The following is a 19,997-nucleotide window of genomic DNA, read 5'->3' as shown; positions in this document are numbered from 1 at the left end:
CACACAGCACACAGCACACAGCACACAGCACACAGCACACAGCACACGCAGCACGCTCCGGCTCAGCCCAGGAGCTGAGAACCTCCAGAAGTTTTATAGCAATGCTGCTGAATGTAAATACTTCAATGGGAATTAAGCAGTGCTCCCAGCATACCGATTGCTCCTGTCTGATTCTGCACACAAATAAAAACTGCATTCAATTTTTGGTACAAAATACCCAAGTAGAAAAAAACCAAACGTTATTATCGTAAGGGAAGGAATAGCCCAGCTCAATTTGCTGGCCTTGTAATGCAGGATGCTGCAACACTCAGACCAATTACAACATGTATTTCTGTTGCTCCAAAATGACAGGAGCACACCGGCTGTGTTTTTCATGCCTTGCACCAGAACGACACCGCTGTCACAGTGTATTTTCACAAAACTGAAGGCAAATACTCTTTCTGCAACACCAGTGGACCCTGAACCTAAACAAACAGGCTTAGAAGCAAGGAAGATCCCATTCAACAAGCTATCTTCAGAATCACAATCCCTGCTCACAGCACATTTCCCTGCCGGGGCCTCTTTAAGGGTGCAGCATCTCCTTTTCCAATTTCAATAAACTGAATTCTCAAATGTCTTTCTTACAGAGGGAAGGAAGTATGGAGAAATCAGTAAGATTATTTGAGAGCATGCAGTCAGCAACTTGCCAAAAAAGGAAAGGAACACAAACAAAATGAATGAAAGAGCACGCAGAAAAGATACTGCAGTCACTGACGTGGTTTTAGACAAAATTTTTGATAGAAAATTATTTTACTGTAAAGAATTCCTGTATTTATATTCCCAAATACTATGTGTTTATCACCAAATGTGTCACTGTGGCCTCATTAAAAAGTCATTCCTGAGACTGCAGTTTCCAACCAAACACTCATGTAAGGAAAATTCACAGGAGAAAACTTCCAGCTTGCTGATTTCTCATTAGTGAAAAATAAAGGAGATGACAACGAAGTAATCACAAAACAAATGACTCCAAACCACCTTGTGTGAGGTTCTCAGTGAGCAGGGAATAGAGGCACTCCATCAAACAAGGAACAGAGGATAACACAGAGCTTTGGACAATCACTGCTTTGTTCGCACAACAAATAATTAAAGCCTCCCCAGCAGCCCCATAGCGAGGCTGAGAAAACATCTCATCTGAATTCCTCCCGGCTCTACCTACGCCACCAGAGCTCCTCAGAAGGCAGAGTCAGGACTGGCAGCACTCAGCTCCTCTCGGGAAGGGACGCTTCTCACAGCAGCATTGGGGAGGATCCACGACCTTCCTGCTGGAGGAGCAAAGCTATCACCACGAGACTCACCAGCACGCAATCATCTCACCGAGCAAAGAGCAAATTGGGCAGCTTCCAACTGCACGGCCTCCACTTTAGGGGACTGCAAAGAACAGGGACCGGCCCCAACACAATATATGTGACACTTGTAATATTAATGAGTCGGCCTTGAACTACACACAGGAGCTGAATATCAATGGAAAGGGAAGCGTGTTTTACACCTGGCACCCAGTGCATCACAGCAGAAAGGCAACACTGCTTGGCTGGATAAGCAAACACCTCAACACAACTGCCCTCCAAACTGCTCTGATGCTCCTGCACCCTCTTCCCACGAAGGCCAGACATTTGATACAGTGGAAATACACTCATTGAGATTTATTTGTAATAAAATGGGAAGAAAAACAAACACATTCTCCTGGAAATGACACAGCTTTCGGTAGGTAAATTAAAGCTCCTGTTAGTAAATTCGGTGTTAAAGAATCAAAGGACAGCTCTAGCTATAAACAAATACTTTGAACAACAGATCCACTGATCCAGCCAACTGGGAAGAAACATGAGCTGGTAAACAAAAGCATGCTCTGCAGAAACCAGAATGCTGACTGCTTTCCCTTCGTTGTTTGCAGCCTGAACCACCAGCAGCAGATTGTGGGATGCTCAGAGTGGGGCTCAGTCATGGCTCTGGGTGCTGTCAGCTCTAATGCACAAAGCCCTCTGCAGCTCTGATGAAGAACTTAATGAGCACAATGCAAAAACCACCACGAGCTTCTGTACCACAGGTAGCTGCAAAGAGTGGGGAAAAATAATAAAGATCAATCTCTAAACTGCTTCCAAGTGTTTCCCAGGACAAATCGTCTCCTGCCCCAAAAGGAAACCAACCCAAACGAGCGCTGCTCTCACATCCTGTGCTCCTCATGTGAAGAAAATATCTTGAATTTGAAAGACAAAAGTCAATTTCTAAGAACAGGTAGAAATGTCATAGAGTATTTGTGCTAACGAGGTTCAGTCTGTCCACAAGCAAAATGTATCACTAAAATGCTGGGTAAAAAATGTGTAAATAAGTGCATCTCAGCAAAAGCCAAGTGCTTCCTTGTCACCGAACACAGCCTGCTTTCATGAAAGCAATGCAGGCTCAATTTGAATGCAGAGCTGCTGGGAAGGCACCACACTGCACAGGGACTGTTGCTCACCTGTGGTTTTCTCTTGCAGAGCCATTGCAGATCAGCCCTCATGGCACGGAGGAGTTATGGCTGGGATGTGAGCAGTACCTGCTTGGCTGGGCTCGAGCTGCAGGGAAGGGAGAAGTGCCGGATCTGTTCTGTGGCTGCTTATGGCAGAGCTACTTACAGAACAGGACAAACTTCTTGAAACTTTTTTTCGAGTCATAAATCGAAATGAATAAAACCACATTCCATATTGTAAGTTCATCAGAGCGCTCTCTCAAGTTGTCCTCACATACAACCACCACAGGGAAGAAAGCCTAAATCTGCTAAAAGCTTTAAAAAGCCTTAAATTAAATATTAATATTCTGAAAGGGATGAAGCAGCACAAAAACACAAGGCTCCTCACCACTCCAGTTCTGCAGAGCCCAGAGCTAGAGATGAAAGGTTTCTTGCAAACAGGGATGCACTTCTTTTTTCCCAAATTTTATTTAAAACATGCTAGATGGGATTATGGACTAAAAAAAAAACAAAACAAAACACCAAAAAAACAAGCTACAGCTGTACATGTTGATAACTGAGAGCTGCCTGACAAAGCACCAAGCAGAGCACTGAGGACTAACAGCAGCTAATTGTTATGTCAGTTAATGAAAAGCAGAGCTGAACGGTTATCAGTACCGGGTTGACCTTATGGGTCTGTTTGCCATGTTGAAGATAAAGTCAGAACCCTTCCCTCCCAAATTCCACTTTTGATGCTTAATCACATTCAGTCATCTCCAAGCCACGCACCTCAAGAGGGAAATGCATTAACAGAAATGGATTCAGCTTGATTTCAAACTGTTGCTTTGACTTGGTCTCACTAACCTCAGGAAAGACATTTCCATGAAGAGCTCCTCTGGCAGCCCTGCTGCCCCCGCTGGGCATTTCCTTGAGATGCTCCTTTGTGTCTTTCAGCTACACAGGGAGCTCTCTCCTGTTCCCTCTGCTTTAAGGATGCGGGCTGATCAGGTGTTAATAGCAACCTGGAGCAACTTGCCAAAAGCTCCCAAAAAATCTAATGGAGTGATGACATCAATTACTTCATTTTAATGACAGACTGTATTTTAATTTTTCATTCTGCAACACATGTAATGCAGGGTGATTGTGCAGTTTCCCTCAGCAACAGCCAATCTCCCTTAAGTCAGAAGCACCACTTTAAGTAATGAACAGAACCCTTTGTTTACCACTAGCTTTCATTCTAACAGTATTAGCCTGGTTTTCTTACTATGTGAAACGTGAAAGCCCTCCAAGTTACTCATCTAAAACTGAAACCTCGAAGTGTGAGCTCCAGTTTTCACAGGAAGAAAGCCTGCAGGGCTAACTCCCTAGGTAGGGGTATAAAGATATTTAAGAACATACAACCCTAAGGTGTCTAGAAAGCAAACAAACGAAAGAAACTGGACTAAATTAAGTTTAGTGCCAGAAAAAAGCAAGTCTAATTTAACACCCTCTGCAATTCTTATCTTAGCAAGGACACAGAGGTCTCTGATCCCCATTTAAAAACACCTGATGGAAGGTAGAACTGCACGCGGGTACACAGGGCAAAACTGCAGATGTTTGGCAAAGCTGCTGGTTCAGCTCCACAGCACGACCTCGGCACGGTTATCTGATGGCCGTGGCCCAATTCCACCTCTACTCTGGCTGGCTGAAAGGCAGGGACTTTCCAGGCCTCTCCCTCTAACTTCGTAACTGCGGGAGCCCTCCCCATTCTCAGACCTGGCAGTTTTACACAGCACTGCAGTCTGCCCATCTGAGGACCATCCCAATTGCGGCCCTGCTGCACTGGCATACAATTCACCCCAGTGTCCGTGTTCCAGTGTGACTCATTATCCCTTTCCAGCCTACTCTGCACAATTCTGAGCAGCAGCTTGGTGAGATCCTCCACCACTGCTCATGTTCACTCCCAGCCTTACGCTCGAAGAGATCAGAATCTAACACTTGCACTTTAGTTTTTCTGCAATTGATGACAACATAAAAAGTACTTGCATTAACCATCTCTTACTACACCTAATGGAGCCGTAATCACCAGGTATCAGCCATTTCAAAGAGCACTAAAATGTTTATCAAACCGGTCTGTCAATGTAATAATGTTAACAGGAAGACACTTGTACCTTTTTGATAAAACACTACATTTGCAGCAGGCCTTGCTTTCAACTGCAAACATAATGGCTGTTTTAATAGCAGTCTGAAGCACCACTGACTATTCCACAGTTTGGAGGTGGGAGCGGGAAGGGCTGAGGCCGTGCTGACAGCAGGAATTTAAGGCAAGACAATCTGCCTGGAAAGAAACTGAGGTCCAAGGAGAAAGTCTGCAATGAAGCAAAACCTCTGAAAAAGGAGGAACGTAGACAACAGGCATTTGGAACAGTTTTGGATTGCTGCCCTCCAATTTGTTCAGTAAGACCGGCCTGCTGGCTCCATAAGTTTATATAAGTAAAATCTGTAAAAGAAAAATAATGATATTTGGGAAATAAAGCAATCACTTCCCTTCATTATGCCTTACGCAAGAGGATATTTTTTTCTTAAGTATTTGGCATTCTAGAAGCACAAACCAGTACAGCAGATAAAACACAAACAAAATCAGTTCCTTGCCTTAGATGCTCCCACAAACACCATGCTGGCTGTCTCAGCCAATCTGCAGTACCCAAAAAAAGCCCTTGCAGACAGCAGTACTTCAGACACTCTGCCCAGAAATTCCCTGTTGCCCTAATTCTGCACAGGACGATGCAACACAACTCCTGGAGTTGGAGGTCAATGCTCAGTTACTGACCACAGAGGCTGTGCTCACAACATGATACCTTCACTGCAGCACGCCGCCCGTACCGACTGTTCTGTGAGCAGATACCACTGAATACTTCATGCTGAAAGCTTGAAAAGGGAGAAGAGTCAGCCTAGAAACGCAGCTTGCAGGAGCCAACCTCAGCTCCTGCAGTGCAGCGGAGCAGTGATGCGATGTGACTGCTGGAACAGCTACACATGACACTAAAACCTTCCTTCCACGCAGAGAAAAGGGAAACAGCGGAGCAATGCGGATTTCAAAGTGTGTCCCTTTCTAATTTGCTTAGTTTCACTGCTTAAAATCGAAGTTTATTTTGAGAGCGGAGTTTTTATCTCTCTCTTTCCCCCTTCTTTTTTTTTTTCAGGACATAGCAAATCAAGAAGTAGGAATTTGTCACCAGGAGAAAGCAGCCACCAGAGGCACACAGCAGCCCTGCCCACTGCAGGCATCCCCATCCCTGTGACCAGGACACAATTGCAGCCAGGCTCAGGGCAGTTCAATAGCAGACCAGTTCCGCCAGTGCTTTTGCTCAGAAGATCCTTCCCTCACGGCTCAGTTTCATCAGAAGGGTTCAGTGCTGCACTGACAGACCCACTGGATGAAAACTCTGAGAATTAAGCATGAGATCCTAGCATTCAAACAACAACCAGGGTCCAAAAAGCTAATGTAGACTGCCATGCAAAAGTGTGCAATCATTTCCATGCGGCTGCCTTCATCTTCTTTACATATGAGGCCAAGAAAGCCCCTGGGGCTGTACTAGTGCCTAAATGGGAGCAGGTTTCCTTTGGTCTCTAACAAAGGCTTTAAGCAATGGGCAAGCTGCCCTAGCTTAGCTGCCTTCTTCCTTTTCGCATATGCCTCCATCCACAGATAAACGTAGGACGGCTCTGAATTCAGACAATCAGAGGTAAAGGATATCACAGGAAACCCAAGTCAGCTTTTCCCCTCCATGAGCTAACTCCCTGGAACAACCAGCACAGTCCCTTTCGTTTGCGTATCTAACAGCATGTAACACTTAAACAGCAGACGGTATGTTCAAAGCTCAAGCATCAACTGGTTTAGTGAGTCAAGGAGAGAGATGCTGTCTGCAATTGCTTGGGGCAGAATGTGCTGAAGGAGCAGAAATCTACCTTTCAGCTGGGATTCCATGAAACAGCTTCAAACAATCCCTTCAAAACATGGAAACAACCCAACAACTGCAGGCTTGCCCCAGTGCAACAATAACTTTTGGAGACTTTTCGTCACACTTCACCCACAGAAAATGGAAGCTACTCTAAAATAGCTGTTCTCGAAAGCAGAACTGCAGAAAAAGCAGTCTTACGTTGCCCAAATCTCTCTGCTTCACTAGTTCCTTTCGTTCTTCTCTCTTGGACTGCTCTGCAGGCTGTTCTCTCCAATGTCAAATATTCAAAAGGAATACTACTCATTTTTTGAGGCTGTCAGCTCCCACGGCTGGACCCACACGACCGAGGCCATCACCGCATGGTAAGAGCGGCACAAAGCAGCAAGCACACCCCGAGCTGCTGCCATAACCTGCAGCCAAACTCACTTCTAACAGCAGACTACTTACTCCTTCCCCAGTTCCCCATGCCAAGCCTTCGCTTTTATCCTCCTGCCCAAATATTTCTGTCCTGGCTGGAAGAGGAGCACAGCCTGCAGTGCTGCGCGATGTCTGCGTCCCTTTCACACCATTTTACAGTTCACAGGAAGCTGTTCTGGGGTGTTAAGGAAAAGAATAGAAATACAATAATTCTCCTAAGAGAACAGGCCAAGCTACGGCATCTTGCGTGGCACTGGAATGCTTCCATTATTTGGAAGGGATTGTTTGAAGCAGATCCAAAGATTCCTAGTTGGAAGCCGACTTGTGGTTGGAGCTGGATGATCTCTGAGGTCTCTCCCATCCCATGCCATTCTATGATTCCATGATTTCTGCTCCTTCAGCACATTCTGACCACCACCCTCTGCCTTACTTGCTGCTCCCCTCCCCCAAGCCTTTGCTGCATGCATTTCAGTCCATAGAACATGGAAAGAAAAGCATTGCCTCTGTCACTGGAGAAGAGGGAGCCCCTGTGACCAAAGCCCTGAAGAGCTGTCAGGACACGAACCTTTGTTTCCATGTGGCTTTCTTCCTCAAGTTTAAAACAAGAAATTACCTTTTCACTCCAGGGAAATACCTGGGCTGAATATCGTGAGCTATCACAGTGTAGCACTGATAAACTGACAAAGATTACTGCAGGTAAGCACATATGTGACAAATCTGGACAACTCCTTTGGGCTGTTGGATGTTTCACAGCCCCTTACAAACCCAGAGGACAGCAGTCAGTACAAAAGAACAATGTGAGCAGTACATGTCTGGACAAGAACCAACAACCCAACCCTAACCTCCCTTAAAAAGCCCTGGAAGTGGTGACAGCCACCCTTGGCAGACAGGGCTTCGGGCCCTGGAAGGAGCTGCAACAGCAGGATCAGAATGTGAGCTGAGGAGAAAGGGTTCAGCTTTCTTAATTTTCATTCAGATTTCTTTAAAATCAACTTATCCACTATGGAAGCTCGAAGGATATGAGCTATTAAGTCAGTAATCACTTTGGAAGACACACGGCAGTAACCACAATACATCAAATATGACTCTGCTAGATCCAAACATCTCTCTTTACACCTCCCATGCTCCCACGAGATGTACCAAAAGCGCTTTACTGAGACTCCACACAGGGAATAACCTTTGGATACACAAAAGCCAAAGGGGAATTACATCTTCCTGTTTGCTGCTGGTGTTTTTTTCTTTCCAAAGGCCTACAGCAACAGAAGAACTGCTCTGAGAGCCCTCGACAGCAACAGAGCACTTCTGAGATTCTGGATCTTCCGGATTTGGGGGAACAACGACAGCGAACTTGCTGTGCTCAGCCGTCTCTGTCTGTGCTCAAAGTGACCAAAGCAACTTTCTTAAGTATTTCACACTCCTGGTGAGCAGCCTTACGCCATTTTTAGATGCTGCAATTTTAAACAGGACTTAACAAGTAAAGTGTATCAAACGCAGGAATGGCCAGGCAGAACAGCAGTGTTTGTTCAAGGTTTCTAGGTGTGGCAGCAGCCAAGACATAATAGGATTATTTATATCTGACTCATTTGCTTTTTCTTCACCCGCGATTCTCCTGCTTTTGGACTCAATTATTGACTTTTCTGCTACAAAAACAGGATATAAATACATACTTTTTTTCATTCGGGAAACTTTCAAGAGGGATTCAAGAACTTAAAGCAGAGAGGGGCAATTCCACAGATACAGACTGTACCAGTCAGCTCAGCCCAAACCACCGCCACGGCCAGCACTAAATTTGACACTACCTGAGTGCAGAGGGACACTCTGTGCAGACACACAGCTCTTACCAGGCTGCATCTTTCCAGCTCTTCCCTGGCCAGCCATCAGGCTGCACAAAGCTGGGGCTGCTCTGCTGCTGAGCTCTGCTCTGTGCATCCCGGCTTCCTGCCTGCAAACTGAAAACAACACTTCCCCCTTTTCACCGGAGCGATTTCCAATCCCACATTGTGTAAGCGTGGAGGTTTTTATTCTAATTACAATAAGAATTGTTTGCCTTTTTTTTTTTTTTTTTTTTTTTAATCCACAAGGGATCACTTAAAGTTTCTGTCCTAAGAATAAACACAGGTCTCAGTCTGAAAAAAACCCCAAACCATTGACATGAGCGCTCTGAGATCCACTTTTTGCTAACACCACACCTTCACTTCGTGCTGTCCAGTGTCTTCTTCAGGATTGCCAGTAAAATTTTAATAACCTTACGAAAATAATTCATAAATTTGGTTTACAACCAACATTTCGCTGCACACATGAATGAAATAAATGGCTCAACTTCCTCTTTTTAGAAAAGGAAACACACATTCTTAAAAGCTTTATCAATTATCCCCTGCAGCTCACAGCTCCACAAAGCACACAGCTGAGACTTCGGGCTGTTGGTGGCAGAGAAGGGAACACGATGAGATGGGATCCAATCCTGCTGCCAGAGGGAGATGTGGCTGTGGGGTGAGGGCACTGCACAGCACACACAGGAAGGAACCTGGTGAAGCAATTCTCCCAGCAGCAGCCCTCTCCATCCAAAGGCACAAACGGAAGATGGAAGCTCTGTTTATTCCTCCACCAGAAGCAGGGAGGATCGAGGCACTCTTATCTCCGATCACCTGATGCTGCTCTCTCCAGCACAGGGTGAATAAGCAGTGCCTGGAATGTGCCGTGTCACTGCCAGCTCCTGGGAGGAGCGCTGCTGCTCCCTGCTCCTGCCCACTGATGGTGCATGGCGTGGCAGGAGCTCAGCTGCTCAGCATGGAGCTCTAAGGGACACATCTCACCTTCTCAGAAAAGCAAAGAGTGACCTCTACAACCATTCTGCTTTGCTCATTGCTCTTTCTAGAAAGTGACCAGAAAACTTCAAAGCCTCTTCCCCTCCCCCAGGGTTTTTTTTGGCTGGGCAGCATATCTGTGTGATCGCTGCTTCCAGAAGCACGTACAGCTCCCAGTGGGTAATTACAGGGAAAGGTGACGATGAAGACGTGACGACAGGGGGGCAAGGAAAACACTGTTATCAGGAACCCCACAGTGACATATGTGCATTCATCACTGTTCTCAGCCAGGAGGTTACAGAATTTCCAGAAAAGGTGCTTCACATTTGAAAAGGTTCCTCATTACAAACATCAGTCAGCACTCTAAATGAAAAGCTGATGCACTGAAGGTAGCACAGGTGAGACAGCAGCAACACAAAAGTTTCCTTAACACAGCCTCACCCAACCCTACCTTTCCCAGGAACCTGGAGCCACAGCTTGCTGCCATCTGTACAGCACCAGCCATCCTCCTGGCACTGCAGCTACTGAGCACAGGGAAAATTCATAGCAGAAAAACATTTCCTTTAATGAAATTCAGCAACAGACAGTGGAGTATGATGGGATCCATCAATTCCCAGCAGCGCCTGCATTAGAGCTGCATGGCTGCAATGGCAGTGCTGCCTTCCCTCAGCGCAGGAGCTGCCAGGAGGCGCAGGGACGAGGCACAGCCAACACTTCTTTCCCCTTTGCTGCTCAGAGAAATGTGTTATAGACTTACATGAGAGGAACAAAAGCACTGCTATTCCAAAGTACATACTCTTAATGCACAATGAGTGTGTGTATTTCTAGATTGTAGCTAAGTCCTCTTTGCAATACGTGCTTCATTTCCAACAGCAGGACAATTTTGTTCTCCACATCCTTTATGACTAAGGTACAGTGGCAAAGGAGAGGAAAAGCATCCCAAACAATCCTTTTCCAGTGCTGCACTTTAGACCTGATGTCTGACATCAGTCCTGATCCCAGAGGCAAAATGGGAGCACTTCATCCACTAAGTCACCCAGCTCCCACGGCTACAGCCATCCGAAATGGAATGCATTACTCCTGCATTCAAACATATGTTTTTGAAGGCAACCAGCCATCCGGCTGCCCTGAGAGAGATTACAGAAGACCTAATTTTATCAGGCTGGGATGCAACTCTCTTGGTTGCTGCTGCTCCCCAGGGACACGGAGCTGCTGGACGCAGGTTGTCTGACTGCTGGGGAACAATTCTGAGCGGCTCAGCTGCTGATCACTGCAGCAGTAACTCACATCCCAGGCTCCCAAACGCAGCGCGTGCCCTGCAGGCACCGTGGGCTCCCACCCCCAAGGAATTCACACAGTTCGTATCAGCACTTCTCAAGCTCAGAAGAATTAGAAAAAGTTGATGTTGGCAGAAAAGTTCTAAAACTTTAAGCAAGCCTTTTCTTTGCTCTCAGAAGTTACGCTAAATAAAACAAGGTGTTCATTCGCTAGAGCCTAAAGCACAAGGCACTCTTCCATCGACTGTCTTTGGTACAAACATAACCTGTGTGTGCACACTCAGGTGTGCTGCAGACACATTCAGCTTTGAAGTTTGAAGGAAAAAAGTGCATGCTGATAGAAACGGGTGTTTTGCTCAAGAAAATAATGCAGGCAGGAAGAAAAAGCAGCAGTGGAGAGTGTTACTCAGAGTGAGGAATACAGGTGTGAGGCTTTGCCCAAGACTCGTCATCAAAATGTAATGGGAAAATTTGTGTAGCAGATGGAAGGCGGCCGCCCGCACAGCAGCCGTTAGCCATAAATCACCATTTCCCTCACACGTGGTGCAAATTTAACAATCTTCCATTCTAATTAATAGAATGAGGCACGCTGATGACTCTCCCCGACTTCATAAGGTCTAAGAAGAATGTCAGATTGAACCAACGTTAACAGAAGAACGCTTCAGTTCCACCACTCAACAGTGTCCCAAAAGGAGCTGAGCAGAGCACTGAGATCAGGAAATGCCTCTTGTAACTTCGAGGCAAGCAGCTTCAAGAAAACCATGTGAAGAAATTATCAGCACATTATATTTGAGGCAAATCAAAACAGGAAAGTATTCCGCTTCTGCTTGCACCTCTGGGATGTCTCACCATTAGTTCACTCTTTGGCTTCAGAAACTTGCCACTGAATAAACATGATAAATCCAATGAATAGAAAGCTTCATGACAAAAACTAATTAGAGAGAGGGAATCCGGAAGGAACCCATCACCCCTTCTGACACAGCACCAATGAACTACAAACACACGGGGTCCTTTGCACGCCCACCTCTCCATGGAGCTCCAAGTGCTTTCCAGGCAGATGCACGCCTGCCAGACCTGCAACCCGGCTGCACACAGCTCTGCTGCCATCCATCACATCTAGCCCTTAATGTTTCATGCTACAGAATTTAAAATAGGAAGCTGAAGCTCTACGAACCACAAGAAAACACCAGAGAGAGCTTTACTGCAGCTCTGTCAGGCTAACAGCTCTGATCAACACTTCCAGCCTAAGCATCCAACTGAAACTGCAAATAGCACCACTGCTAAGAGCAAGCAGCATAAAGGCAACACAGGAATCATTGCTACCAGATGTCCCCTCCGCCCAGCTGAGGAAAACTGGTTGTAACTCCAGCAAGGCTTCAGAGAAGCAAGGGAGGAGGTGGAGGAGTGCCTTTAAAGCCTTTAATTTCCTCCTCTCCCCAAGGCAAAGGGTCAGAGCTGCAGCTTTTAAAAATAGCCCCAAACCCACACCTCATTTCCTAAGAATAGGAATGACAACGCAACCAGATGCACATTCTTAAACTCTCCTAGTTGCTCTTTGTTATACTAACCTGGATGCTCCAAATACTTCTCTTGCACATTATAACCTGTTCCCGGTCACAACCATAGCGTTTCACTTTCTCCAAACCATTCATCACGCAGCACTCTGCTTTGACCATCTGCATGGTATAAATGTGATGTCCTCACGGACCTTCTGTTTCATGGACTGGGGACAATTCTGCCACCCTGCTCCTCTGCTGACGATGACTTGAGCTGTATTTCCTTCTGGCTATCACGCTCACACCACTTCTTTCCCTGCCGTAAAGCTTAATACAATATCGTTAGAAATGAAGGCTCTTATCGGGATCTTGGCAGAGCCACACGAGGCAGGGATGAGCACCTCTGAATTTGTGTGAACAGCTCTTCACGATGTGCTCCAAAAGGATTTTTCTGCATTTCAAAGCACTGCCTCGGAACTGTACCTTTGTTGGCTGCATGCGGAGAGGCTGTGCCAAAGCCATACACAGATTTCTCAGCAGATTTGGTACCCATCTGCTGTCAGTCCTGCAGGTAAATTAAAGAAGCAACATAAAAGCTTTCCCATTACCAGTTTTGCCTAATGCAGGACTTGTGGCTGCAATGCTGCATAAAAGCACAAAAACCACCTGTGAGTCTTGTTAGCTACAAGACAATCAGATCTGACTTGCTTGCGCTCATAAGCTCCCTTCAGCCTTTTCTCTGCTACAGTCACAGCTCCCTTCTAAACAATAGGGAGAAAACTGAAGTGAAACCTCTCTGCCCACTCAGCAAACTCCACGTAAGCAGACCTTCCTCCGCCAATTACTTTCTTTGGTTCTTCCCTAATCTACTCAGATTCCATAATTCATCTACTCCATCTATTAAAAAGATCCTCACCTACTTTGATGGGTGCCTGGCAATCTAAGAATGAAAAGTGAAAAGCACAGCTTTTGAGGGAAGAGAAAAACACCAGGATTCCTCAGGAATCTCTCAAGCCAAACAAAACAAAAACTCGACCCAATTGTTTGAGTCAACATGTTTTCTTCCAATAAGGTTCTATCCTATTTGGCTGGCTTTCAGCCCTGGGTTTCAGCTGTTCTGCTGATACCACGTTTTCCACACCAGCCACCATCCCTTCTGCTTCTGGAAGTCCTTACACACGCTTCCTTCTGCCTCACTTCCCCGCTAAGAGACAATCAGCAGAGAAGGAACAAACACAGGTGCGCGGAGCCATTCACAGAAACACCCACACGAGTCACAAACCAGACAGCCAAATGGATGTTTAACCAGAAAAGTCAACAGAAACCACCTCCTTCTGTACGTGAAGCAAGAGCGGTGATATGATAACGCTGTCACATAACCCAGAAAGGGCAAATCGTGCTCAGAGCCTGAACTGCAATCACAGGAATTCCTCCTTATTACTAGGCGGGGTTTCCCCCCTCCCCTTACCTCATACTTTCACAGATGTCACGAGCTGAAGTTCACTCTGCTCACATCCCTTTACTGCTTAAAAACAGACAGAAGCTGCAGTCAAACAAAAGCCAGCAGCCAAACCAGCCCTCCAGGAGAGCACTAAGCTGTCCTACTTCCAGCGCAGCAGCTCCAGTGCCACCACCACCCACACTGCAGCAAGGGCACAGATTTCACTGCACAGCCACCTCAGACCGCGCAGTGCATAACACAAATGTACAGAATGTGTTTAATTAGAACCTATGAATCCAGCAATACCAGAGTTTTTAGCACTGTTAACACAGCTGCAATGAGGTTAATATGAGAAGAGATGCTTAAGAACTGTCCCCGAAGCACCAGAGTGCCCGGACGCCTCCATGCTGAGTGCTGCTGCTGGGCCGACATCTCAGACTGGACATGGAGGATCTCAGGTGCTCACCGAGCTCTGAGAGCAAAGCTGTTAGGCAGCACCCACAGCCACCATCACACACAGCTGTGGCTCAGCCCCAGAGGTGTAAAACTGAGCTCCTGCACTCAGAGAAATGTGAAACCGTTCATTTCTTTGAGCCTTATCAACAGTTTGGGCACTTTAAAGTTCGTATCCCTGCTTCTCCTCATCAAGGCTGCAGCAGATGCAAGCACACAGCCAGCCCTTCCCATCATTACCGATGCATAATGTGGGTGTTACTGACAGATGAAAAAAAAGCACGAGAAAGAAAAAGAAACTGAAGAAAAGAAGGAAAGCATGAGTAATCAGTAGGTTCCAGGTTCCATGTAGCTCCATGACTTAATTCATTGCTTACATGCAGTTAATCATTCTCATTAGAGGCAATGACACTGATCCCTTCTGTAAAGAATCTCTCTGTAAAATGTGCTGTTCGAGGTTTGGATATAACACATTACAGGAGACACTGATCTCCTACCTCAGCTCATTTAGAAATAAACGAATTAAATGCAAATCAATCACTGAGGCCAAATAAGGACATGCAACAAAAGACTGAAAGAAATAAACGAAACCAATTTTGGTTAACGGAAAAAGAATTACTGCTTCCTGCAACACGTCCCACTACGCTGCTGGAACACTTCAAGCTCCTCAGGAATGGCACTGCTGTTACTTCCAAGAAAGTCTCACAGCAGATCACTGCAAACGATGATTTCTACTTTAAGCATACACTAACCCAACCCTTCTGTTCCACTCCGCATTCTATTTGCAGCACCTTCCACAAGCACAGTGTCAGATATGATTTTAATACTCTCTTTCCCCCATACCGTTACAGATTCCGCAAGCCATGAAGGTGAGCAGGGACACAGCCGCACACGAAGCCCACAGCATTTGTGCTCCCAGCTCACCTGCAGGGCAGCCCTCCTTCACACTGCTGCTCAGCACTCCCCGTGTGCGATCACACATCGAGGCACAGCCATCTCCCAGCCCCTGTGTTAGGGGTGCTGAATTTGGGTCCCTGCAGGTCCTCTCCCGTTCCCAAAGAGAGGCATAGAAACCCCAACTGAAACATTCACGGAGCACACAAGAGCCAATCGGAGAAAATGAAGCTGCAGTTAGGAGGGGGGAAGGATCAAGTGCTCTTACCTGAGCGAGAGCTAATCAGTCACACAGCAAGCACCGCTGCCATTTTTAATAAAACCCTTCCATTCAATGTTGTTTACTATAAACAGCTCCGTAGTTACACCCAGTTCACAATGCACGCATTCACCTTCAAGTCCTTATGCTGAAGTCTCAAACCGGGGCGTGCTTTAAATGGCATCACCCCACTGACCCCCCGCTGCCTCACAGGTCCCCTCGGTTATCTCAGGGCCAAACACCATCAGCTGCACTCGAGGCCTTCTGATAGGAAAAGAGACTGGCACACAGAAACCCGTCATGCGCACGTTAAAACACCGGGATATGAAATCCATGAAGCAGTAATGGATTTAGTGTTCACAGAATTACATAACACAGGAAACTTCGCTCCAAAGCATGGAAGTTGAAGCTGTTAGGAGCTTTGTAAAGATTAGCGTGATGTCACAGCTGACCCTTCTACCAAAAGGACCTTAACAAGCACAGCTCGCAGTGCTGCATGCCAGCGGCTCAAAATGAAAGTCTTTCAGTATCACATGGAACAACTTGCAGAAAATAGAAGCAAACGTTTAAAAACGTTCAGCAAATTCTTCCAAAGCCCAACAATTACTTCTCATTTTATTTCTAGTGAGTGAAGAGGATGTTCTCCAGTTCTTTGTTAGCGTGGACTACCCCAAGCCAAACACCAGCTAGGGTTATCGCCTTCGTTAAATGTTTACAGAAAGCATTATCTGGAAAAAGTTGGATAAAAAAAAATCACACACACACTCACAAAAGCCAACAGGCAGCACTAAGCCCAACTACTAACAGCCAGTGTTGAAAAGCACTACCACTGCCTTTCCATCCGGCAATACACCGAGCACTGCATACCAACACGGGAAGCTCGGAGAAGGAATTCAAATCTTTACAGCTGTAAACAGTCTCCTTTACGTTCTGTACATTCTGGGACAAAGTGACAGTCAATTTGTTAACGATGGGGGGGGTTAATGCACCTGTGAGGTCTCTCCCGATAAGGCACTGCTGTGGCACCGAGCTGAGCGCCGATGGGCTCCTGGCAATGCACACCCAGAGCTCTGCAGCACCGTGAGCTCCAGGAAACAAAGACGGCCGTGCAGAACGGGAAACAAACTCGGTAGGTTTTGTTCTCAGCAAAAAGTGCGCGCGTCGCCCTGATAACAGCTACGGAAAAGAACTCAGAGGCTGAAAGCGCATCCGGCTGCACGCTGCTTTTTACCCCAGGGCCCTTCGAGCCCCCGCACTGCTGTCAGTCCCTCCCACCCCACATCCACGGCCCGCACGGCGCCGAATTGAGGCCAAGGAAGGAGAGCGGCCCGCACAGCCCCCGTTTCCTTACAAGGCTCCCCTTCTCCCCGCTCCCCTTTTTTTCCCCGCACAAAGATGACCCCCATCCCCCCTAGGACCCCCAGCTATTTTTCTCCACACATAGATCTACCCCCAGCCCTCCTCCTCACACACTTCTCCCTTGTCTTCCCCCCCCCACACGTAAAGGACCCCTTCAGGGCCCGGCCCTCCTCCGGCTCCCGCTCCTCAGCCCTCCCACAAGGAGCCCCCCGGCCCTGAGGTCGGGTCGCGGCGCCCCGAGGGCGGGGCGGGGCGGTGCGGCTCCCGGCGCTGCTCACCTTCCGAGAGCTCCAGCTCCAGCTCGGCCAGCTGCTCGCGGACCTCGCGAGGCAACGAGGAGATACCCGCGGCCGCCGGCTCGGCCATGGCGGGAGTAGGAGAAGGTAAGGGATAGGGAGAAAGGGAAGGGGAATAAAGGCGGGCCCGGCCGCCGAGCTCGGCGCGGCTCCGGCTCAGCGCCGGGGGCTGCGGGTCGCGGGCGCAGCGGGAGCGGCCGCCACCTCCGCCATGCTGGCTACAGCGCCGCCCCAGCGCCGCGTCACACCGCGGGGCGGCGCGCGAACCTCGCGTCACCACTTTGCAGCCCCTCCGCCTCCCCCCGCACACGCAGCGCCTCCTGGTGGCCAGGCGCCATCCCTCACACAGCGGAGCTTCGCGAGTCCCTCAGGCGCGGCTGCGCCTTCCCGCTCTTTCCCATCCCCTCACCGGGGGCCGCCGCTTCCCGCGCCCGCTCTGCGCCCCTCAGTCGAAGCCGCCGCTTCCCGCCTCCCTGTCCCCCTCAGATCCCCACGCGCGTAACAGACAGCGCCGAGAGAGACCGTTGTTGGGTTTTTTTTTGTTTTTTTTTGTTTGTTTGTTTGTTTTTTTTGTTTAGTGGTGGTTTGGTTTTTTTTTTGTGTGTGTGTACTTTTTTTTTCCTTTTAAATCAGCTTTTTATTATTTTTTTTTCTATAACTGTTATTTCAATTTCCCATAGCACCTTGGCAATGTCAAAAACAAATACAAATACAAGTATCATCATTTGAACATTTAAAGCATGGAACCTACTTGACACAATTTTGTGGGGGTTTTTTTTGGACAGTTTTGACAACAGGAATAGACCAGGACAGACATAGAAGCCAGATAGGTGTTTTTTTCTCCTTTCACTCAAGCCCTGCCCTACGAGGAGCTCAGAGATGCTGTGGGGAAGCTGGATTCATCCGGGAGGAACACGAGGGCCGTACTCACAGGAGCTCACTATATTATCTGAATCTTTTGTTTCCTCTAAAAATCAGGGTAACAAAGAAAAAAAAAGAAAAAAAAAAAGAAGAAAACCATTTACGCACAGTCTGTTTATAGCTGAAATTGCATCTTCTGGAAACTGTATCCATAACTGAAGCTCCATAAAAATAAACCTCTGGTTTCTTAAATATAAAATTTTTAGGTTGTTACAGGTTAGTTTGTGGATGGATTTTTATTCTTTTTTTTTTTTTTTTCTTCAGAAATAAGTTGCTTTAACTCCATTTCAAGTCCTCCCAACTGTACATTAAAAACAGACTCCAAAAGCCTCTTGCAGTGCCTGTGCTAAAGGCACTTAGAGAAGAGCTAACTAAAATACAACAAACCAAAGCTATGTACCATCCTAAAGGAAGCTCAGACTATAGGTAATATATACACACAAAGAGCATGAGAAATCATTCGGATTAATGGCAACAATCGTTACGTTTCAGAAGGAAATATCAAAATTAGAAACAAAAAAAAAACAACAATTCTATTGCATATCTGTAGTCATCGAGGATTTACAAAAAAACTCATCAGAAGCAATTTCCCCCCGAAGTGCATTTCTGTTGCATCGTCTGTAATACAATGGTGCATTTTACAAATTTAAAATATCATCTGTACATATCAGATATTTCACCCCAGGCGGACACCCCCGGGAACAGTAAAAATAGCAGACATTTTCAAGACAATTAAGCTGATATTGACAAAGTAGTAAGGCCATAGCTATTGAACTACAGTAAAGCATCGATTAAGTCACTTATTTGCTACTGATCTGCCACAGTATCACCTTTCTCTTCTGGTTAATAGAGTGGGTTACATTTTTATTTTATTTTTCTTTTTATAGATCTACTGCTAAAACTGCACCATCATACTGTGCCAGGCTAACTTTTTTTATTATTATTATTTTTTAAAAACAAATATAGCAGGAATGTAAGATGCTATAAAACTAACTTAATTTTAGAAATCAAAAGAAAAAAAAAAATTTGCACTTTTTACTATCACATGCAAATAATTACTCCACTTTTCGCTCTCCAGCAAAAATGCAAGAGAGCAGCCCGATCTTTTCCATGTACAATCATTTGGAAAAGAACTGAAACAGGGGAAGCACACTTCTGTAGGGAACAGAAGTCAGCAATGCTGAACACAGCTCACAGTTCATGAAAGTTGCACGCATGGATCATCCGCAGAGTGGGACGGGTTGTGTTCACACCGCGTGGAACGGAGCTGCTGAGAGCTGCTGTGTCACGGCGGGTCATTCTAACACTGTTGAACAAGGGACAGTTTCACCTCTAACGATGAAGCGATGTGACTCAAATGAAAGCCACGAGCTGCCCCAGCAATCAGCCTGGCTCACGTCACCGTTCTGTCCCTGTGTCCCCCAGCCTGTCAGAACTGGGCACACACAGCAGTTTGCCTGAGTCTACTACAGGGATGAGAACGTAGCAGCTAGCCCGCTTAAGTGAAACGCTTGCCATGCAATACGAGTACTGCAGGAGAACTTGCACACAAAACTATAGTTTTCACAGCCTTTACATTGACTTGGTTATTTCCCCCAATGCACAAAAGATTAGGAAAGAAAACAACAATATCAATGGCGGGGGAGAAGAGGAAGGGGAATGCTAATGTTAAATCCTTGCAGATAAGTATTAAATAAATAATTGAGTGCTCTAATTTGATCAAAATCTTAATATGCTGGGGGGAAAAAAAGAAGAGCCAACGGGTTTACAGACTCATTCGCATACACTGTACAGGAGCCATGCTCTGCTGCTGGGAAATGTACATCCAGGACACACAAAGCATCCTTTCCACGGTCAAGTCTTCCCAATCACCATTCAAGAAACACTGAACTGCAGTTCATTTTTTTTCCCCACAAGTAATAAAATAATTTTTTTTAAAAAAAATTCCATTTCACAATTGTTAAAAGCTCTGATTCCA

At 46.5% G+C, this 19,997-nt stretch overlaps 1 protein-coding gene across 3 annotated transcripts in view; it reads right to left on the bottom strand.

Annotated features, from left to right (window-relative positions):
- DIP2B (disco interacting protein 2 homolog B) overlaps positions 1 to 17,198 on the bottom strand; it is a 60,860-nt gene extending 43,662 nt beyond the window's left edge. For 2 of the 3 annotated variants that reach the window (XM_042838272.1, XM_042838275.1), the window contains exon 1: positions 17,081 to 17,197. In XM_042838272.1, the coding sequence (XP_042694206.1) occupies positions 17,081 to 17,168 (88 nt within the window). In that variant the 5' untranslated portion in view covers positions 17,169 to 17,197. Of the gene's footprint in view, positions 1 to 17,080 lie in introns of all 3 variants that reach the window. The other variant, XM_042838273.1, reaches the window with a different exon arrangement.
- Positions 17,199 to 19,997: the final 2,799 nt, after the last annotated feature.

This window comes from Centrocercus urophasianus, unplaced genomic scaffold (assembly GCF_019232065.1).
Source record: "Centrocercus urophasianus isolate 14NV4802_14NV808 unplaced genomic scaffold, USGS_Curo_1.0 seq_75, whole genome shotgun sequence".
NCBI classification, from domain to species: domain Eukaryota; kingdom Metazoa; phylum Chordata; class Aves; order Galliformes; family Phasianidae; genus Centrocercus; species Centrocercus urophasianus.
Note: the sequence above shows the minus strand (reverse complement) of the source record. Positions and strands in the feature narration are given on the sequence as shown.